Genomic DNA, 18638 nt, shown 5'->3' on the forward strand with positions numbered 1-18638 from the left:
CCAGGCTCCTGCGGGGTCCTGGGACGCAGCCTCCCAGCACTGCTGGCCCCTGGGAAAGGGTCCCAGCGGCCCGGTCCTGGATGGGCCCGGAGCTGTCCGGGTCTCAGTTTAGCGGGCTCTGGGTTGGGGGCTGGGGCCAAGCCCTGCTCAGGCTCAGACGGCCCTGGCTGGGGCTCTGGCTGGGGCACCACGTGGACAGCCCTGCGGGCCTGGGTCTGCGGGGGAGGGGGAGGGGGGGCTCGGGCTTTCACAGCAGCCCCCATGCGCCGGGAGCCGGGAAGGGGCCGGGAAGGCGCTGGCGCTTTGGAGGCTCCGCTGAAGCAAGGAGCCGCTTTGGGGCGGGGGCTGCGGCCCGGGGGGCGGGCTTCCGGCCGCGGGCTCGGAGCGCGGGGCGGCTGCGCGGGGAGATCGCTCCCAGGCCGCCGGGCTGTCACATTCCCGTGGCCTGAGTCAGGCCCCGCGGGGCGGGGCGCGCCGGCCGGGGCGGGCAGGGCCGGGGCTGGCGCAGCAGCGCGGGGCGGGAGGCGGCACCAGGAAGCGCCCGCCCCGGCCCCAGCCGCCATGTAACCGGCGCCGCCGGGAGCCCGCAGCGCCGCCGCCGCCCCCGGAGCCCCCCGCCCCCGGAGCCCCCGCCATGGGCGACGAGGACGAGGACGAGGGCTGTGCCGTGGAGCTGCGGATCACCGAAGGTGCGCCGGGGGAGGGCCGGCGCGCCCGGGAGGGAGGCGGGGGCGCCGGGGCGGGGAGGGGGCGCTCGGCGTCCTGCAGGGTCCGGGCCTCCAGGCCGAGCGCTGCCCGTTCTGTGTCCACAGCCAACCTGACCGGGCACGAGGAGAAAGTGAGCGTGGAGAATTTCGAACTGCTCAAGGTGCTGGGCACGGGAGGTGAGGATGCCCCCGGCCCCGCCCCTGCGGCCCCCAACCCCCCCCCCCTCCACTCACCCCTCCATCCCCCGCTCCTCGCCACCCCCAGACCCCCGCCCCTGTGCCTGGCCCCGAACCACTCCGGCCAAGCCCCCTCCCTGCCCAGCGCTCCCCTCCGGGGGCGGGCCCACCCCAGCCCCCCCTTCCCTGCTGCCTCCCAGCCTCTGCACACCGGCCTGCATCCCCAGCGGGCGTCCGCACGCGGGGGCTGTGTGCGGCCAGGCCTCCCCCTCCCCGCTTGTGCAGCGTTCTGGCCTAGCCCGGGAAAGGGCCGGGCAGAGGGGAGCCACTCTTCCCGGGATACAGACCTGCCCGGCAGCACTGCCCCCTCCCCCCGCAGCTTTGCCAGGTTTCATGTGGGGTCTCCAGGTTCGCACCCTCCCTTCATGGGCAAGGCCGCCGTGTGTGCAAAGCCGTCTCCCCCGTTTGCAGCACCTTCCCTCTCCCCCACCCTTTCCTGACACTGAAGGCTTCCCCTCCTTCCCTGGGCTTGCACACTCACTGAGGGCTTGCACACTCCCCTTGTGAGTTTGCTCCTTTCCTGATTGTGCATCAGCTTTGGGTTTGCACGTTTCTGCCCTGGCTTTGCATCCCCCAGATTTGCACACTTAGTCCCTGGGCTTACATAAGGCCTTCGGGCTTTGCACAGTTCCCTCCCTCCCAACAAACAAGGTCTGGCCCACTGGTGCATTCATCTTCTGGGCCCTCCTTCCCTCCTTGGGTTTGCACACCCATGCTGGCCGGATGCGGGCCCTCGAGGACCTCACTTTCCCTGTCCTCCCTTCTCCTCCCCTGTTCTCCCCTCTCCTCCCCTCCCTTCTCCTCCCCTCTCCTCCTCTGTCCATCCTTGGCCTCCCCTGGCCTCCCCTCTTCTTCCCCCCAGCCTACGGGAAGGTGTTCCTGGTGCGGAAGGCCGGCGGGCACGATGCAGGGAAGCTTTACGCCATGAAGGTGCTTCGCAAGGCCGCCATCGTGCAGCGGGCCAAGACGCAGGAACACACGCGCACGGAGCGCTCGGTGCTGGAGCTGGTGCGCCAGGCCCCCTTCCTGGTCACGCTGCACTACGCCTTCCAGACCGACGCCAAGCTGCACCTCATCCTGGGTATGGGCCTTGCGGGCTGGGAGGGCTGGCAGCCCAGCCCCGCCTGGGCCATCTGACCCCTCCCCAACTTGCCCCTCCCAGACTACGTGAGTGGGGGGGAGATGTTCACCCACCTCTACCAACGGGAACACTTCACGGAGGCCGAAGTGCAGGTCTACGGGGGCGAGATCGTGCTGGCCCTGGAGCATCTGCACAAGGTAGGGAGCTCCTGTGGTTGAGGCTTGAGCCTCTACGACCCACCGGAGCCCGGGGCACCGCTCCCCCTGGGAAAGGGTGGGCAGTCGGGACTGGCCGGGCTTCTCTGGGATCCGTGGGGAGGTCCAGGTACCGGGACCTTGGGATCCACGGGGAGGTCCCGGTGACCTGGATCTCCTTCCCACCCAAGCTGGGGATCATTTACCGAGACATGAAGCTGGAGAACGTCTTGTTGGACTCGGAAGGCCACATCGTCCTCACGGATTTCGGCCTGAGCAAGGAGTTCCTGTCTGAGGAGGTGAGCAAAGGGTTAAGGCTTGTCTGGGCCTCCTCCCAGGAGAAGCACCCTCCTTCTTCCAGGAACTCCCTCCTCCCTGGCCCCACCCAGGCCTCCCTGGCCTCCAACCCCTGTAGGGCAGTTGGGGATGATGACCTGAAAGATCAGGGTTCTTGTGGGGCAGGCCCAGGGACCAGCTCCAGGCTGAGTGCGGTGCTAGAGCTTGGCCAGGGCGGGAGGGGCCCAAGGGAGAGGGGGGTGTCAGGCAGGATGGTGTCCAGACTGCCAGCGACCCGCTGCGTGACCCCAGGCAAGTCTCTGGATTTGGAAAATGAAGGAGAGCTCTGAGGGGCCCCTTCTGGCTCAGGAACACAGGACATTCTGAGATACGCCATTGTATACTGCCCAGATTGAATGTAAACTCCTTCCAGACAGTGCCTGGTGCATAATTAATGCTTAATAAATGTTTGTTGACAGGCTCATCCTATGAGAAGGGAAAGAGAATATATGGTTTGTATCAGCACTTAATAAGTGCTTGTTGATTGTCTGAATCTATGAGAAGGGAAGAGAATACGCTTTTACATAGAGCCTACCATGTGCCAGACTTTGTGCTAAGCGCTTTACAAATATCATCTCGTTTGAGCTGCTCGATAATCCTGGGAAGTAGATTCTGTGATCATTCCCATTATATAGATGGGTAAACTGAGGTGGTATAGGTTAAACACTGTGCTACCAGCTGCCTCTGGTGATAGGCAGTGAGCCGTAATGGATAAACACTAGCTGAATGACTGCGGGCAAGACTTGGACCCCAGTTTGTCAAACGGTGGGGACGGCTGAGCGAACGAGCTCTCGGTCCCTCCGGCTCTAACTGTGTCCTTCTGTGATAACACGCTGCCGCCCTGCTAGAAAGAACGTACCTTCTCCTTCTGTGGCACCATCGAGTATATGGCTCCCGAGATCATCCGAGGGAAATCCGGCCACGGCAAGGTCAGTGGGGCTCTGGGCCGGAGAGGAAGCTGCGGGGGGCGGGGCTGGAGGGCAGCCGGCCTGGGCTCTGACCTCACCCCTCTGCCCCTCTGGCTCCCCTAGTCTGTAGACTGGTGGAGCCTGGGAATCCTTCTTTTTGAGCTGCTGACCGGGGCGTCCCCCTTCACTCTGGAGGGTGAGAGGAACACGCAGGCTGAGGTCTCCCGGTGAGGCGCGTGGGGCTGAAGGGCTGAGGAGGGGCGTCAGGCCGCCGAGGCCCCGGGGGGGCACAGTGTCCCAGCGAGGCAGGGTGTCCTGAGGAACGGGGAGAGGGTCAGGCTGGTGGGGAGCCAGGCTGCGGGGCTGGGGGCGGGGGAGCGTAGCAGAGGGTGAGGAAGGAAGGAGGCTTGTCCGTGATTCTCCTGCCCCCTCTCCTCCCACAATCCCAGGCGGATTTTGAAATGTACTCCTCCCTTTCCCTCCCGGATCGGGCCAGTTGCTCAGGACCTGCTGAAGAGGCTCCTGGAGAAGGACCCCAAAAAGCGGCTGGGGTCGGGGCCGCACGGGGCCCAGGAGGTCAAGGATCACCCCTTCTTCCAGGTGAGATCACAGAGTCAGAGGATGAGTCTCAGGTTGGGGATGTGGTCGGGGAAAGATCCCCTAAAGCTCTCAGTCACGTCGGAGGCTCCGCTCAGCTCCCGGGCATAAAGGCGGGTACGTCCCTGGCAACCGGGCAGGCTTCAGTGGCACGGTGACGTGGGGGCTGCCATCGGAGCACCGGAACGCCGCGCTCCTTAACCTCCATATCCGAAAGCCAAAGTCTGCTTGTTGGCTTTGTTCTTTCCGTCACAGGCATTTATTTCCCAGGATCCTCCTTCCACCCCCAACTGCCATAGGAAAGGAGCTAATAATATCTACGCAGTCCTTTGCTCACATTAAACAGATGATTCTAATTACTTTAATGAATAGAAATGTAAGCATCATTAATGAGTAGTGCGACAATAATTAATAAAATACAACAATACGATGAATAAGACGATAATCACATATCAGCTAATGACATAAAAGCATAAGAGTAGGAACCGGACCTCTGATTTCATTAATAGAAAGAACTTCCTGATGAACAGATTTCCTCCACAATGAAAATTAGGCCCCTCCCTGAAACTGAGAGACTTACAGAACTCGGAGATGAAGTGATGGGCTCAGCCACTGCGTGTCCGAGGCAGGACTCGAACCCCAAACTTTGCCTCCAAGTTCGGCTCTCTCCACCATATTATGGACGCCTCTATAAATGTAATAAGTAATAAAATATAATAATAATCATTTTTAGTCATTTTATAGGTATAGGCCCTTTTTGTTCTTATTGACCTCCTTGGGGTGAATCCCAATAGTGGGATGTCTGGGTCAAAGGCTATGAGCAGTGGAGACTTTATTCTTGAAATGGAGACATCTGCCATTAAGATGGCGCTGCTCTATAAACGTTTGCTCTTGTCCGTCTCTCCCGATACGCGGCCGCCTATGAACTGGTAGAGCTTCCAAGAACTCCATGCTTCTTAAGGAGAACATGGATCATGTTACAGAGGGACCTGGGGCCGGGTCCAAATGGAGCGAGAAGCGGAAAGCAGGCTGGACGGCCTTTGGGTGACTGGACAGTTCTTAAGCACCTCCGGGACAGGAAGGCCTCGATTTTGAATGGATTTGCCCCACTGCGCTGTCTTGTCGAAATCTACGGAGAGCGACCGCCTCTGAGGTCACTCGCAGGCAATGGAGGGGCCCGAGGCAGGAAGGACCGGTCTGGGATCTTGTAGCAGTAGCCTAAAGCTTTGAGATCATCGAGAGATCTGAGGAATGAAGATGACCCGGTCCTGCAATGAGAGAGAAGCCTTAGCACTGGGCAGCTCCGTGTTTGGCGGGAGGCCGCTGGTCCGGAGGGTGGACCCTCTGTTGAACTTGCCAAAGGTCACGTATGGTGGTCCCACGGCACGCTAGACATGGAGAGCCACCATCTTTGTCCCTGGAGGGAAGGTCCCCTCAGGAAGATCCCAGGTCCATCCCAGGATTGGGACCGTGGGCACCTCCCACAGCACTCACTGAGCACGTTCTGGTCACTGTTCTTGAGATGGCAACGCGGGTCATGAAAATGTCAGTAGCAGGCCGAGGTTTAGAGGTTCCCGGCAGTGGGTGGATCCGAAGGAAGCAGGGCTAGTCTCTGTCTTTCACCTCGGACCTTTGGCCCGTCTGGAGCACGGATCGGGATCCACGTTTTAGGAAGGACGTCGGCAATCCGAAGTGAGGTCGGTGGGACGTGTGGACGCCGTCCTCCAGGGCTACCTTGTTTGGAAGGATGGCCTTTTCCTGCCATGCCCCAGAGGGCAGAATCTGGACCTTGGCGCAGAGATGGATTTGGACCAGTTTCCAGGGAGTCAGAGCTGACTAGTGGGGAATGGGCCGCCCTTGGAGGGAGCGGGCTCCTGCTCGCTGGAGGGACCGCCGGGCTGGGCTGGCTGGAGGGATGGTCGGGGCCTCTGCAGTGCCCGTCCCCTGGAAGATGCTCTGACCTTGCGCTCTCCCCTCCCCAGGGTCTGGATTGGGTAGCTCTGGCTGCCCGGAAAGTCCCAGCCCCATTCCGGCCCCAGATCCGCTCTGAGCTGGACGTGGGCAACTTTGCAGAAGAATTTACGCGGCTGGAGCCTGTCTATTCCCCCCCTGGCAGCCCGCCCCCCGGCGACCCCCGCGTCTTCCAGGTCAGTCTTCTGGGGGGAGGGTGGCAGGAAGCCCCCGCTGAGACCAAGCGGTTCTTTCCTGCAGCCCGGAGGCCCCTGGGCTGATGGCTGCGTCCTCCCCTGCCCGCCTTCTCTCCCTGCAGGGTTACTCCTTCGTAGCCCCTTCCATTCTGTTTGACCGGAACAATGCCGTGATGACCGATGTCCTGGAGCTGCCGGGAGGCGGGGACCGGCCCGGTCGGGCGGCTGTAGCCAGGAGTGCCATGATGCAGGTGGGCCTGGCGTCGTCTCCCCGGGGGAGGCCGTGAGGGAGGGCCGGCTCGGGGAGAGCCCGGGGGACTCTCGGGGGCTGATGGGGCGAGAGCTGGTCCCGCTGAATCTCAGGGGCTCTTGACAGTCAGGATCCACCACACGTGCATTAGTAGTGGCCTCTGCAGGCAGCTCTCTGGGTGCGCTTCGTGGCCCGCGGTGTACGTGAAATCCAGCAAATACGCGCACTATGTACTGGGGCGCACGGCGCTGGGGATCCCAAGGGCTTGCTCTCGAGGGGGAAAAATCCATCCCCAAACTGGCAGAACCATTTCTGGGGCAAAGAAGGGATAATGTTAACAGCTGGGGGGTTGGGAAGAGCAAAAGTGGGGTCTAGAACTGAGTTCTGGAGTCTTCCGCTTGAGGAAGTGCAGGTGAGCACGGAGCGCCGGCTAGGCAGGGCGTCTGGCCCACGCGTGGAGGCTGGATCTGACATACTGTGTCTGGGGAGCAGGAGAGAGCCCCGCTCTGAAGGGGGATCATGAGACCCTGCCGAGGTCCTCTGGAGCCGGAGCACGGGGGGCTTTAAATGCGGAGAGTTGGGGCTAAGAGAGGAAACGGGGTTCGAGGCTCGGGCCTGTGATCTCCTACTTGTTTCCTGCGTGTCTCACCTGTAAAACGGGGGCTTGGGGGCCCGTCCAGCTCTGACAATAGGACCCTTGAAGCTCCAGGAGGATGGGGGGGGCGTAGATGGGAGGGGACCGTGGCCTTGGAAGCTGGCTCCGCTCTGGGTGATGAGGCTCTGAACTGGCTGCCTTCTTCCTCCCCATAGGACTCCTCCTTCTTCCAGCTCTATGAGCTGGACCTCCGGGAGCCCGCCCTGGGCCAGGGCAGTTTCTCAGTGTGTCGCCGCTGTCGCCAACGTCAGAGTGGACAGGAGTTTGCCGTCAAGATCCTCAGCCGCAGGTACGTGGGGGTGATGGTGATCTGGGGGTGGACAGTTATAGGAAGTCTTTATCCCAGGGCAGGCCAGTTTGGAAGAGTTGTAACTAGGTTGGGTTGTCTGGAGCTTTGCCCTAGGGCACTAAATTTTGCTTTGAGCGATATAGAAATAAGAGAGCTTGGCCCCTAGTTAGCTCCGTTTTTAAAAAATGGGTTTTACAGAGGGAGAGAGCTCCCAGTGAGTGATTTTATGGAGAGAGTTCCCTGTAAGCAATCCCCTACTCTAACGTAGATCGCCCCTTCTTTGCAAGGCCTTGTGGTCCCAGGCCTTCCTCATGCCGGGATCAGCTCTTTAGTCACTTCTCAGTTAAGTGGAATAAAGTGGAACTGAACACAAGTAGTTAAGTGCCTCTCCCGCCTCTATCTACCCCCGCTCCCTCCTCCCGTTCTGTCCCCACCCTTTAGGCTGGAGGTGAACACCCAGAGAGAGATAGCAGCCCTGAGGCTTTGCCAGTCGCACCCTAATGTGGTCAAGCTCCACGAAGTCCATCATGACCAGGTGAGAGCCCGCCCCCAGGCTGAGAGAGGAGGGGGCTCTGGGAAGAGCCCAGCTCCCACTTCCCCTTTTGACTGGAGTGGATGTAGCAGAGGGCAGGTGGGGTGGGGAGACTAGAAACCACAAGTGGGGAGATCAGAAACCACCGGTACGGGGAGCGGGGAGATCAGGGGAACTGGCTGTCCCGGCTCTGGAGAAGAGAAATTGCAGCTCGCGGCCCTCACCCTGTCACAAAAAGGGAAGGTGGCCCTGGGGAGGAGGGGCCGCCGGGGCCTCATCAGGGGAGCTGTTCCTTGGTCCCGGGGCCACAGGGGCCGCCGCATGGAAGGAGGCAGGGCCCGGCAACGGCCCTCTGCAGCAAGCAGCCTTGCCTCGGTCTGGGCTGCCGGAGGCCGCCCGGCACATCCTCTCCTTGAGGGAACCTCGAGGCAGCGAGCCAGGATGGCGGGCAGGCCCTGGGGAATCCGGGGGCTTAACCAGAGGGGCGATGGGGGAGCCTCCAGGGAGCTCTCCTATATTCAGGGCTCCTGGGCACTTGAGAGGGAACCCCCGTCCCCCCATCCTTGGGCCCACTCAGGAACCTCAGGCTGGGGCTGCCACTCAGAGCTGAGGGGGCCGGGAGGGGCGATCACGGGTGGGGCAGTGGCGCCGGAGCTGATCCCGGGGCCCCCTTTCCTCCTCCCTCAGTACCACACGTACCTGGTGCTGGAGCTCCTGCGGGGCGGGGAGCTGCTGGAGCACATCCGCAAGAAGCAGCATTTCAGTGAGTCGGAGGCCAGCCAGATCCTACGCAGCCTGGTCTCCGCCGTCAGCTACATGCACGAAGAGGCCGGGGTCGTGCACCGGGACCTCAAGCCGGAGGTGAGGCTCCCTCCGCCAGTCAGGGCCTGGCTGGCTCACCCCGGGGGCCTTGGAAGGACAGCAGGCTCTGAGAGCCAACGGGATGTGGGGGAGCTAGGAACCCTGCCCCATCTTGGGCCTCCTGGACCGCTTACCTTACTCTGCCTTCCCTCCCCAGACACTCTGAGGTGTCATATGGAGAGCCCTTAGAACATGGAACATCACAGTAGGGAGGCCCCTTGGAGCGTAAAAGCCACATTAGGAAGGGCCCTTAGAACATGGAAAGTCACAGCAGGGAAGGCCCTTAGAACATGGAAGGTCTCAGCAGGGAGGGCCCTTAGAACGTGGAAGGTCTCAGCAGGGAGGGCCCTTAGAACATGGAAGGTCTCAGCAGGGAGGGCCCTTAGAACGTGGAAGGTCTCAGCAGAGAAGGCCCTTAGAACATGGAAGGTCTCAGCAGGGAGGGCCCTTAGAACGTGGAAGGTCTCAGCAGAGAAGGCCCTTAGAACATGGAAGGTCTCAGCAGGGAGGGCCCTTAGAACGTGGAAGGTCTCAGCAGAGAAGGCCCTTAGAACATGGAAGGTGCCAGCAGGGAGAGCCCTTAGAACATGGAGTCCCAGCAGGGAGGGCCCTTAGAACATGGAAGATCCCAGCAGGGGGGGGTCCCTTGGAGCGTGGAAGGTCCCAGCAGGGAGAGCCCTTAGAACATGGAGTCCCAGCAGGGAGGCCCCTTGGAGTATGGAAGGTCCCAGCAGGGGGCCCTTTGTGGCTCCCAGCAGCCGCCCCTGACCCTTTCTCCTGCCCTGACCCACCAGAACATCCTGTATGCTGACGAGGCCCCCGGAGCCCCCGTGAAGATCATCGACTTTGGCTTTGCCCGGCTGCGGCCCCAGAGCCCCGCGGGGCCCATGCAGACGCCCTGCTTCACCCTGCAGTACGCGGCCCCCGAGCTGCTCGCCCACCAGGGCTACGATGAGTCCTGCGATCTCTGGAGCCTTGGGGTCATCCTGGTATGGCGCGTTGCTGGGGGCACGGGGGGGAGCTGACCTGGGGAGTGGCGGAGGCTGCCTGGGTGTCCTGGCGCACAGAGCTCTGGGCCTGTGGTCAGGAAGGCCTCCATCCAGCCTCAGATACTGATTGGGTGGTCTCGGGCGAGTCACTTGCAACTGTGTGCCTCAGTTCCTTCAGCTGTAAAATGGGGATAATGACAGCTCCTGCCTCGCATGCAGGGAGCTAGTGTTTAAGGCCCCCGGCCCTCAGCAGGTGCGCTGTCCGTCGTCAGTTTTGTGGGACGCAGGGCTCGGCCCCGGCCCGGAGGAGGAGAGAGCTCCTGACCCACTTTGCCCTGTCTCTCCCCCAGTACATGATGCTGTCGGGGCAGGTGCCCTTCCAGGGGGGCCCTGGCCGGGGCGGGCAGAGCCAGGCAGCTGAGATCATGCGGAAGATCCGGGAGGGCCGATTCAGCCTGGACGGGGAGGCCTGGCAGGGCGTCTCGGAGGAGGCCAAGGAGCTGGTCCGAGGTTCGGGGCCGGGGCCCGCTGGCTGGTGGGGGGGGGGGGGAGACTGGCAAGGGAAAGGGATGGGGGCAGGGGGGGCCTGCACTGAGCAGCCTGGGGGGGGCCCTCTGGAAAGGTGGGGCGAGACCGCAGATCCCCCTGGCCCCTGTCCCACCTCACCCCTGCCCCAACCCCCTTTTTTCCCACAGTGACCCTCATCCCCTCTCCCTAGGACTCCTGACGGTGGACCCCGCCAAGCGGCTGAAGCTGGCCGACCTCCGGGACAGCAGCTGGCTGCAGGATGGCAGCGCCCGCTCCTCCCCGCCCCTCAGGACCCCCGACGTGCTAGAGTCTGCCGGGCCTGCTGTGCGCTCAGGGGTCAATGCCACTTTTATGGTGAGGGAGCTCTGGGATGGGGGGAGGGCAAGGCTGGGAGGTGGTGAGTGTGTGTGTGTATGTGTGTGTGTGAGGGGTGTCCACAGCATCTGAGCATCTCAGAGTGGGGGGGGTCAGAGCCTGCCAGAGCAGCCCTCGCATCCCCGATCTCTGTATCACGCTATGGTCTCCTTGGACTCCTCCAGTAACGGGAGTCTCACCACCTGCCCAGGCAGCTGATAGTTAAGCGTGTCCGTCTTTTGGTCCTAAGCTGGCTCTCTGCACCTCTCCCCGCCTCCCTCCCTTAGCCACAGTTCTCTGCTCTTTGCCCCAAAGACTGGGGGCAGCCCTCCTGTGTCCTCTCCATTTCCTCCCGATTAACTTTACCAGTTTTTCCCAGTGACCCTTACCGGGCACGATCAGGACCCTTCCCAATGCTGATTACTCTTCTCTGGCCATGGTCCAGCTTGTCTTTGTCCTGGAACTTCCTTCTGTACGTGTGGCCTAGAAGCGCCGTACCCTGATCCAGCCTAAACAGGGTCCCGGACACTCCCCCTTTCTCAAAGCAGCCGTTAGCTCTGTGGCTTCCCCGTAACCTGCTCACTTTCTGCACTTGGAGTCCACTCGCTCGCCTGAGTGTTTTTTCCACACGCGTCCTCCTCACATTTCACTCTTTCCTTGCGAAGTTGCTTTTTGGACCCAAGTCTGGCACTTTCCATTTACGGGTGTTACATTGTATCTCATTTGATTGGTCCAGTGATACAATCTGCAGAGACAACTTTCCTTCTGAATCAACTTTATTTAGTTTGTTACCTCTGCCTTCCAACATTGTGTTCTTTGCAAGAGGGATCAGTGTAACATTATTTATATCATCGGTAAAAAAGTCAGATCACATGGGCCAAGGACGGTTTTCTGGGAAATTTCACCGGGAACCTCTCTCCAAGTTCTTACTCTTTGGGTTTAATTTGGGTTTGTTTAATTAGATATTTTTAAATATTAATTATGATTCATTATTTTTATTTTTGCCCACTTCCTCATTTATTTATTTATTTTTGAGCTTTATCTTTATTTATTTACTATTAATTATAATTAGACAATTAATCAAACGTCCAAACCTGAACACACACATTTGCGATCACCTCGGCCCATCTTTGCGTTGGGGCCTTAACCAAGAAAGCTTGGTTACATGTTCAGCTAAAACCTGGATAAGCTATGTTTACTGTGTGTGGTCGGGAGCATCCTTTGGGACTGGCCCTTTGGGATCACTGCTTCCCTTTCTAAAGGCCCCCAAACCATCCTTCTAATTTCTACAGGAATGGAACTAGCAGTTGTAGACTCTGTTTTTTTTTTTTTTTAAATGGGGACATTCGCCTCTGCACTGGTCCCACGGTATCTCTCCCAGGGCTTCTCCCTTTTCCATACCCCTCGAAAGAGTATCATTGTTTACCTGGACCGAGGGATTAGAACGGCATCTCTGGCAGGTCAGGGCTCCCTTACTAAGGCCTTGGCGTGTGATTTCCTGGTTACTTAATGTGCACTGGATCTCCATGAACCCAGTTAGCCTCTATTTGAGAAAACAGAAAAAGAAAACTAGAAACCAACTTCTTACTCAAAGTTCTGCTTTCATTTGCTGCTCATTAGCATCATCCCAACATCTCTGAGCAGTGGTTTCTGTCTCTCCTTGTGTTCGTTCTCTTGCTTTGGATTTTCTCCCCCAATAGAATGTCAGTTCCATGAAGGTGGAGATGGTTTTAGTTGGATATCTTTGCCTAGAACTCAGTAGGAGCTTAATGGTTATTGTTGTTGTTGTTGTTGTTGTTTTTGTCCTGGCTTCCATCTTTAAATGTCTTTAAAAGAAAACAAAATAGATAATTGTTGCTGGGAATCTACATTGATATTCCTCCTTTTCTTTAGCTCTGTGCTTGGCACATAGTAGGTGCTTACTAAATGCTTATCGACTGTTCCCTCATCAACATCGCACAGGTTTGGGTTTTTAAGAAATCCGTTGTTGAGCCTTCTGTTCCTCGCGGCTTGGGATTCTGCCCTCTTTCTCGGAACCGTTTGCAAGCCGCCCTCCCTCAAACGCAGCCGTGGCCAGGTTTCTCTTCCTTGTCTGTCACAGATTCCGGAGGGCTCCTTTGCCCCTCCGTTCCTATCGTTTCTCCTTCAACTCCCAGTTCCTTCTTGCTGGGGAGACTCAGGTCCACAGTTACGGTTCCTCTTGTTGCTTCCTGTCCCTTTTGAAGAAGGAAACTGTCATTAAGGCGAGTTTGGAATTGATCAGCTTCTCTATCTTTAGCACAGACAGGGTTGAGTCCCCTTTGCCAGAATAGCCTACTTTGAGGTCAGCCTTGGGGTCTGTTTCCTCCCTCTGGACCGGTGGTCTTTAGTTTACTCTGTAATGTCCAGACTGGCTCTCTGAAGGATCTTGGGACCAGCCTCGGTCTTAGTGGAGGAGGCAGGAGGCAGGAGAGCCTCCAGGAGGCTGAGCAAAGATGGAGGGTCTCATTTTCAGTCCTCTCCGCCCTTATATACCTTAGTACAATTACCTCACTACAGCACACTGAGCATGTGCGAACTGGAGAACCATGACATCCCCATGCTGAGTACTAAGTATATATGGGATCTAGGGAACCATCTCTCATCAATTCCACTGAGTTAACCCCCTGCTGCAAGTATCTGCTTCAACTATACTTTTCTCAGAGTTCCCCAATATCTGGGGTCCTCTACACTACTCACGATATTGCCTTTCTTTCTCCTTCCTTAATCTTCACTTAATTCTTCTTCACCTTTCTTTCTCTCTCCCTTAATCTTCACCTAATTTTCCTCTACCTTTCTTTCTCTCTCCCTTTATCTTCACTTAATTCTCCTTCACCTTTCTTTTTTCCTCCCTTAATCTTCACCTAATTTTCCTCTACTTTTCTTTCTCCTTCCTTAATCTTCACCCAATTTTCCTCTACTTTTCTTTCTCTCTCCCTTAATCTTCACCTAATTTTCCTTTACTTTTCTTTCTCCTTCCCTTAGTTTTTACCTAATTTTCCTCTACCTTTCTTTCTTTCTCTCTTAATTTTCACCCAATTTTTCTCTCCCTTTCTTTCTTTCTCCCTTTCTTTCTTCCTCCCTTAATCTTTACCTAATTTTCCTCTACCTTTCTTTCTCTCTCCCTTAATCTTCACTTAATTCTCCTTCACCTTTCTTTTTTCCTCCCTTAATCTTCACCTAATTTTCCTCTACCTTTATCCCTTCCTTAATCTTCACCCAATTTTCCTCTACTTTTCTTTCTCTCTCCCTTAATCTTCACCTAATTTTCCTTTACTTTTCTTTCTCCTTCCTTAATCTTCACCTAATTTTCCTCTACCTTTCTTTCTTTCTCTCTTAATTTTCACCCAATTTTTCTCTCCCTTTCTTTCTCCCTCCCTTAATCTTCACCTAATTTTCCTCTACCTTTCTTTCTCTCTCCCTTAATCTTCACTTAATTCTCCTTCACCTTTCTTTTTTCCTCCCTTAATCTTCACCTAATTTTCCTCTACCTTTCTCCCTTCCTTAATCTTCACCCAATTTTCCTCTACTTTTCTTTCTCTCTCCCTTAATCTTCACCTAATTTTCCTTTACTTTTCTTTCTCCTTCCCTTAGTTTTTACCTAATTTTCCTCTACCTTTCTTTCTTCCTCTCTTAATTTTCACCCAATTTTTCTCTCCCTTTCTTTCTTCCTCCCTTAATCTTTACCTAATTTTCCTCTACCTTTCTTTCTCTCTCCCTTAATCTTCACTTAATTCTCCTTCACCTTTCTTTTTTCCTCCCGTAATCTTCACCTAATTTTCTTCTACCTTTCTCCCTTCCTTAATCTTCACCCAATTTTCCTCTACTTTTCTTTCTCTCTCCCTTAATCTTCACCTAATTTTCCTTTACTTTTCTTTCTCCTTCCCTTAGTTTTTACCTAATTTTCCTCTACCTTTCTTTCTTTCTCTCTTAATTTTCACCCAATTTTTCTCTCCCTTTCTTTCTTCCTCCCTTAATCTTTACCTAATTTTCCTCTACCTTTCTTTCTCTCTCCCTTAATCTTCACTTAATTCTCCTTCACCTTTCTTTTTTCCTAATTTTCCTCTACCTTTCTCCCTTCCTTAATCTTCACCCAATTTTCCTCTACTTTTCTTTCTCTCTCCCTTAATCTTCACCTAATTTTCCTTTACTTTTCTTTCTCCTTCCCTTAGTTTTTACCTAATTTTCCTCTACCTTTCTTTCTTCCTCTCTTAATTTTCACCCAATTTTCCTCTCCCTTTCTTTCTCCCTCCCTTAATCTTCACCTAATCCTCCTCCACTCTTCACCACGTAGTTTCCTGGGTTGGATGAGACGTATATCATTTCACTGGTGTTTTCTCTTCCATCCATTCCAGGCGGGAGTCCTATTTCTCTAAGGCTCCGTCCAGTTTGCCTCTCTATCTTGGGGTGTGCATCTCACCCTGCGGAAGCTTTGCCTTGTGCGTCTGGGTGCCGACATCGAAAAGCTTGCCTGTTGTTGCTGACTCTCGAGTGTGATCGCTCCTGAGAATGAATGGTCTTTTTTTCTATCCTTCCAATTTTGTGCTTGCTCTTCCCCCTTGTTTTGGCATTTTCTTACACACACACACACACACACACACACACACACACACACACACACGAGCAAGACTTTGTTGCCCTTCTATTTTCAGTTTAAAGTCTTTTCAGTCAGATTTTTCAGATTTCAGAAAAATACTCTTGCCCGTGGTCATTAGGCTACTCTGTTCCTGGCCATAGGCTTGTCATTCCCATGTTTTCAGCCGGGGTCTGGGAATCGAAATCCTGTGCAGATTCTTTCTTTTTTATCCGGCTGCTCGCTGCTTGACTCTTTCCCTGGAAGCCCCGGCCTTCACTTGACGGCCATGAACAAAACACTACCTTGTATTTTTAGTAGTTTTTTTTTGTTGTTGTTGTTTGTTTTTTGCCTCAAATTTCAGCAAATTTACCAAAGCCAGTTGATGATGGTGAAGTTTCTTCTAAAGGTCTAATTTGACCTTGCCTGAGTCAGCACATTCAATGCTAACATTTACATAGCACTTTAAGGTTTACACGGCAAGTTACATGTATTACCTCATTTGATCTATTGACATTGCTTCTGTTTGTCAAGAGATTCCTCACTGAAGGAGATGTCACCACAGGGGATGGAGGGCCAGCTCTGGAGTCAGGCCGACATGAAACTTACTAGTTGTGTGCCTGAGCAAGTCATTTTGCCTCAGTTTCCTTATCTCTAAAATGGGGCTAAAAATAGTATCTACTTCCCAGGATCGTAGTGAAGGTCAAATAAGATAATAATAGTAAATCACTGAGCTCAGTGCCCAGTATATGCTGAGGACTATAGAAGTGTTATTAGTGTTGTTGTTATTATTAAAAACAAAAAACAAAACACCAGGGATATGTCGGAGCCAGCTTGTACCAAACCGCCGTTTAGGAGAACCGGTTGTTAAATGTTCATTGGGAGCTTTTATAATTTGAAAATTGGCAAATATTACAACCAGGCTTGATTTGTTATTCATTAATATTACTATTTTACTAATATTATTATTATTGGAGCAAATTAAACTCAAAAGGGTGTCGTGTGCTCATTTTTTGTTTTTGAAAAGCTGGTTGTTAAATATTTACCAGTACAGCACGACAGTTGACCAGTCCCTTCGTTCTCCGCTGAAGGAGCAAAATGAATTGCTCGGTGCTGGTTTAAACACAGATGTAGCAGCTTTTCTTCAGGTTCTTGTAAAGTGAGGTCTTTGATCCTTTACCTTTCTGGCTGGTGGCGTCTGTAGAGTTTGCAGATCCCAAGCAGGGATGAGAACGGGACCTCCCAGGCCGTCTGCTGCGGGAGGGTCTCAGGCAAGAACCCCATTACCAGGAAAACTGGCTAAGGAAGTCCCATCAGCCCTTGCTTTTCTCCTCTTCCGTAAGATCTCCGAAGCTCAGAACTAGAAGGGTCCTCTTCCAACTCTCTCTCTGGCACATGGGGACACTGGGCGCTGGGAGAGGAAGGAATTACTGGTCTAAGGTCACGCGTGTTGTGCGGATTCAGGGCCAGAGCCCAGCTCCGGGCGCCCTGCCCGGTTCCCAATAACGACATGGATTTCTTTGGAGAATGCTTCCAATGGAGGTGGCAGGAAGTGGGGGGGGGGGGGTGCTGCCGCCATGTTGGAGGAGAAACCGTTTGTTTCAGGGGAGACGCATGTTATTTTTGGCCTGGATGAGGGGAGGAGGGAGGTGAAAGGAGGAAGTGAGGGGAAAGGGGGATGTGAAGGGGAGCCTGGCCTCCAGGAGGCAGGTGGCTGGGGAGGGGGGTGCAGTCCGATCGGGGACCCCTAACTCGCTTCTTGTCTCCCGTCCTTCTGTCCTAGGCGTTCAACCGAGGCAAGAGGGAGGGCTTCTTTCTGAAGAGTGTGGAGAACGCCCCCCTGGCCAAACGGCGGAAGATGAAGCTAGGCAGCTCCGAGCCAGCCCATAAGGGCTCCCCTGCCCATCCCCCGGCCCCCACCCCCTCCACCCAGGCGCGGGGAGCCCCCCCGGCCAAGGGGGCTCCCCGCCGAGCCAAAGGCCCCCTACCCTCCTCCTAGTGGGGTCGGAGGGGAGCTGGGGGTGGGAGGCCGCCTGAGCCAGGGACCATCGTGACCCCGGGGGTACAGGAAAGGTCAGCCCCATAGGGAGAAAAACTGTGACCTTGGAGGAGGAAGTGGGAGGATCTCGTGCCTGTGTTTGGGACTGGGGGAGCTGGGGGGGGGCCCTGCCCCTCCCCCATTTCTTCCACATTCCTGTTTCTTCTCCCTCCCTCCTTGGCATCCCTTAACCTTCCAATCCATCGGAGCCCTGAGGGTCCTCCCATCCCCTTCCCTTCCCCTCCCCTCTCCAAGCCCCCACCCCTCCCAGAGACTGAGACAGAAGTATTTTTATAAACAGAGAACTTTTTTTATGTCTTTCCAGGTAGAGTTAGTGATGCAGGGATCCCGAGGGGCGCCGGGGGCGGCCGGGCCTGCCCACGCCCGCTCTCGCCCCTGCCCCTGCCCTGTTGCCAGTATTTCCTGGTATGGTGGCAGCTGCAGAGCCCGGGGCGGGCGGGGCAGCTCACGCAGGCCTTCGAGGGGGTTTGGGGGGGGCCCTGCCTCCTGGGCTTGGCCTGTGGCCAGCCCCCCCACCCCGGTCCGAGCGGGGCCAGGTGAGGCCTTCCTGCCTGCTGAGCCCGGCCGCCTCCTCCCTCCCATTTCTCTAAGCACTGAGCTGAGTGGCCAGAGTGAGGACTGGGGCGCCCCCTGCTCTGCCTGCCCCGGGGGGCCCGTTGTCAGGAAGGGGACGCTGGTCCCAAGTCCAAAACTGTCACTTTATGGGGCGTCTGTGCAATTCTCTCCACCAAAGACTCAGAGTCTCGTGGAAGCCGCTGCACCCCTGGGTGGGGAGAGGGGGTGCTTAGAGTCACTGTGAGCTGACTGTTCCTTCCTTGTCCCGGACCCCCCAGGTGGGCTTTTCCCTTTGCCCCTCCCCCTCTGGGCAGGATGGGCCTCTCGGAGAATAACTGGGGGACAGTGGGGGGAGAGGCCGAGGGACACGCCCCCCTGCTCTTGCGCCCCAGGTTTGGGGGAAAGGGTGTCGGGAAGCGTGGGGGGGCTCCCACAGTGCTGTTCCGGTCACTGCCTCAGCCGGCCCAGGCCGTGCCTTTGACTTCAAAATAAAAACCCCTCCCAGTTTCTGTCTGAGTGTGTCAGGGTGAGTGTGTGTGTGGGTGCGTGTGGTGTACGGTGCTGGGGGACACTGGCTCCCCATGGAGGGGGCAGGGCGGGCCTTTTTCAGCAAGGGGGACCCTGGGGGGGGCGCACAGGGGCTGAGGGAGGACGGCTTCCCCCCGGCTATTCTCAGGAGACGGGGGAGAGGGGGGGAAGGGGGAGGGGTTTGTTTGCCCCCCTCGCTGACCGGGCGGGGCGGGCCCCCTGTTCCCTGGCACAGCCTGG

General features: G+C 56.3%; 1 protein-coding gene and 1 long non-coding RNA gene across 3 annotated transcripts; one reads left to right on the top strand and one right to left on the bottom strand.

The window, feature by feature from the left end:
* Window positions 1-564: 564 nt before the first annotated feature.
* On the top strand, window positions 565-18379 carry RPS6KA4 (ribosomal protein S6 kinase A4). Its single transcript, XM_051964643.1, has 17 exons — window positions 565-689; window positions 813-884; window positions 1807-2025; window positions 2107-2222; window positions 2411-2518; window positions 3404-3484; window positions 3587-3690; window positions 3913-4063; window positions 6043-6207; window positions 6330-6458; window positions 7268-7401; window positions 7843-7936; window positions 8621-8794; window positions 9589-9783; window positions 10134-10293; window positions 10502-10665; window positions 17040-18379. Exons 1-17 carry the CDS (start codon window positions 635-637, stop codon window positions 17253-17255), a joined length of 2337 nt encoding a protein of 778 aa, XP_051820603.1. The 5' UTR covers window positions 565-634; the 3' UTR covers window positions 17256-18379.
* Window positions 10697-15284, bottom strand: LOC127540108 (uncharacterized). 2 transcript variants are annotated; one of them, XR_007948095.1, is made up of 3 exons: window positions 14753-15284; window positions 13778-13878; window positions 10697-13461 (listed from the first exon to the last, which is right to left on the bottom strand). It is a non-coding gene; the product is annotated as an uncharacterized LOC127540108 (long non-coding RNA). The 2 variants fall into 2 exon arrangements; XR_007948096.1 differs by lacking the exon at window positions 14753-15284 and adding an exon at window positions 14472-14738.
* Window positions 18380-18638: the final 259 nt, after the last annotated feature.

This window comes from Antechinus flavipes, chromosome 6 (assembly GCF_016432865.1).
Source record: "Antechinus flavipes isolate AdamAnt ecotype Samford, QLD, Australia chromosome 6, AdamAnt_v2, whole genome shotgun sequence".
Taxonomy (NCBI): domain Eukaryota; kingdom Metazoa; phylum Chordata; class Mammalia; order Dasyuromorphia; family Dasyuridae; genus Antechinus; species Antechinus flavipes.

Excerpts from the sequence above, each read along its gene's own strand:
- RPS6KA4 (XM_051964643.1), top strand. The coding sequence starts at position 635 with ATGGGCGACGAGGACGAGGACGAGGGCTGTGCCGTGGAGCTGCGGATC. Across the intron at positions 4,064-6,042 it reads AGGATCACCCCTTCTTCCAG|GGTCTGGATTGGGTAGCTCT; the intron begins GTGAGATCACAG and ends TCCCCTCCCCAG. Across the intron at positions 10,666-17,039 it reads GGGTCAATGCCACTTTTATG|GCGTTCAACCGAGGCAAGAG; the intron begins GTGAGGGAGCTC and ends CTTCTGTCCTAG.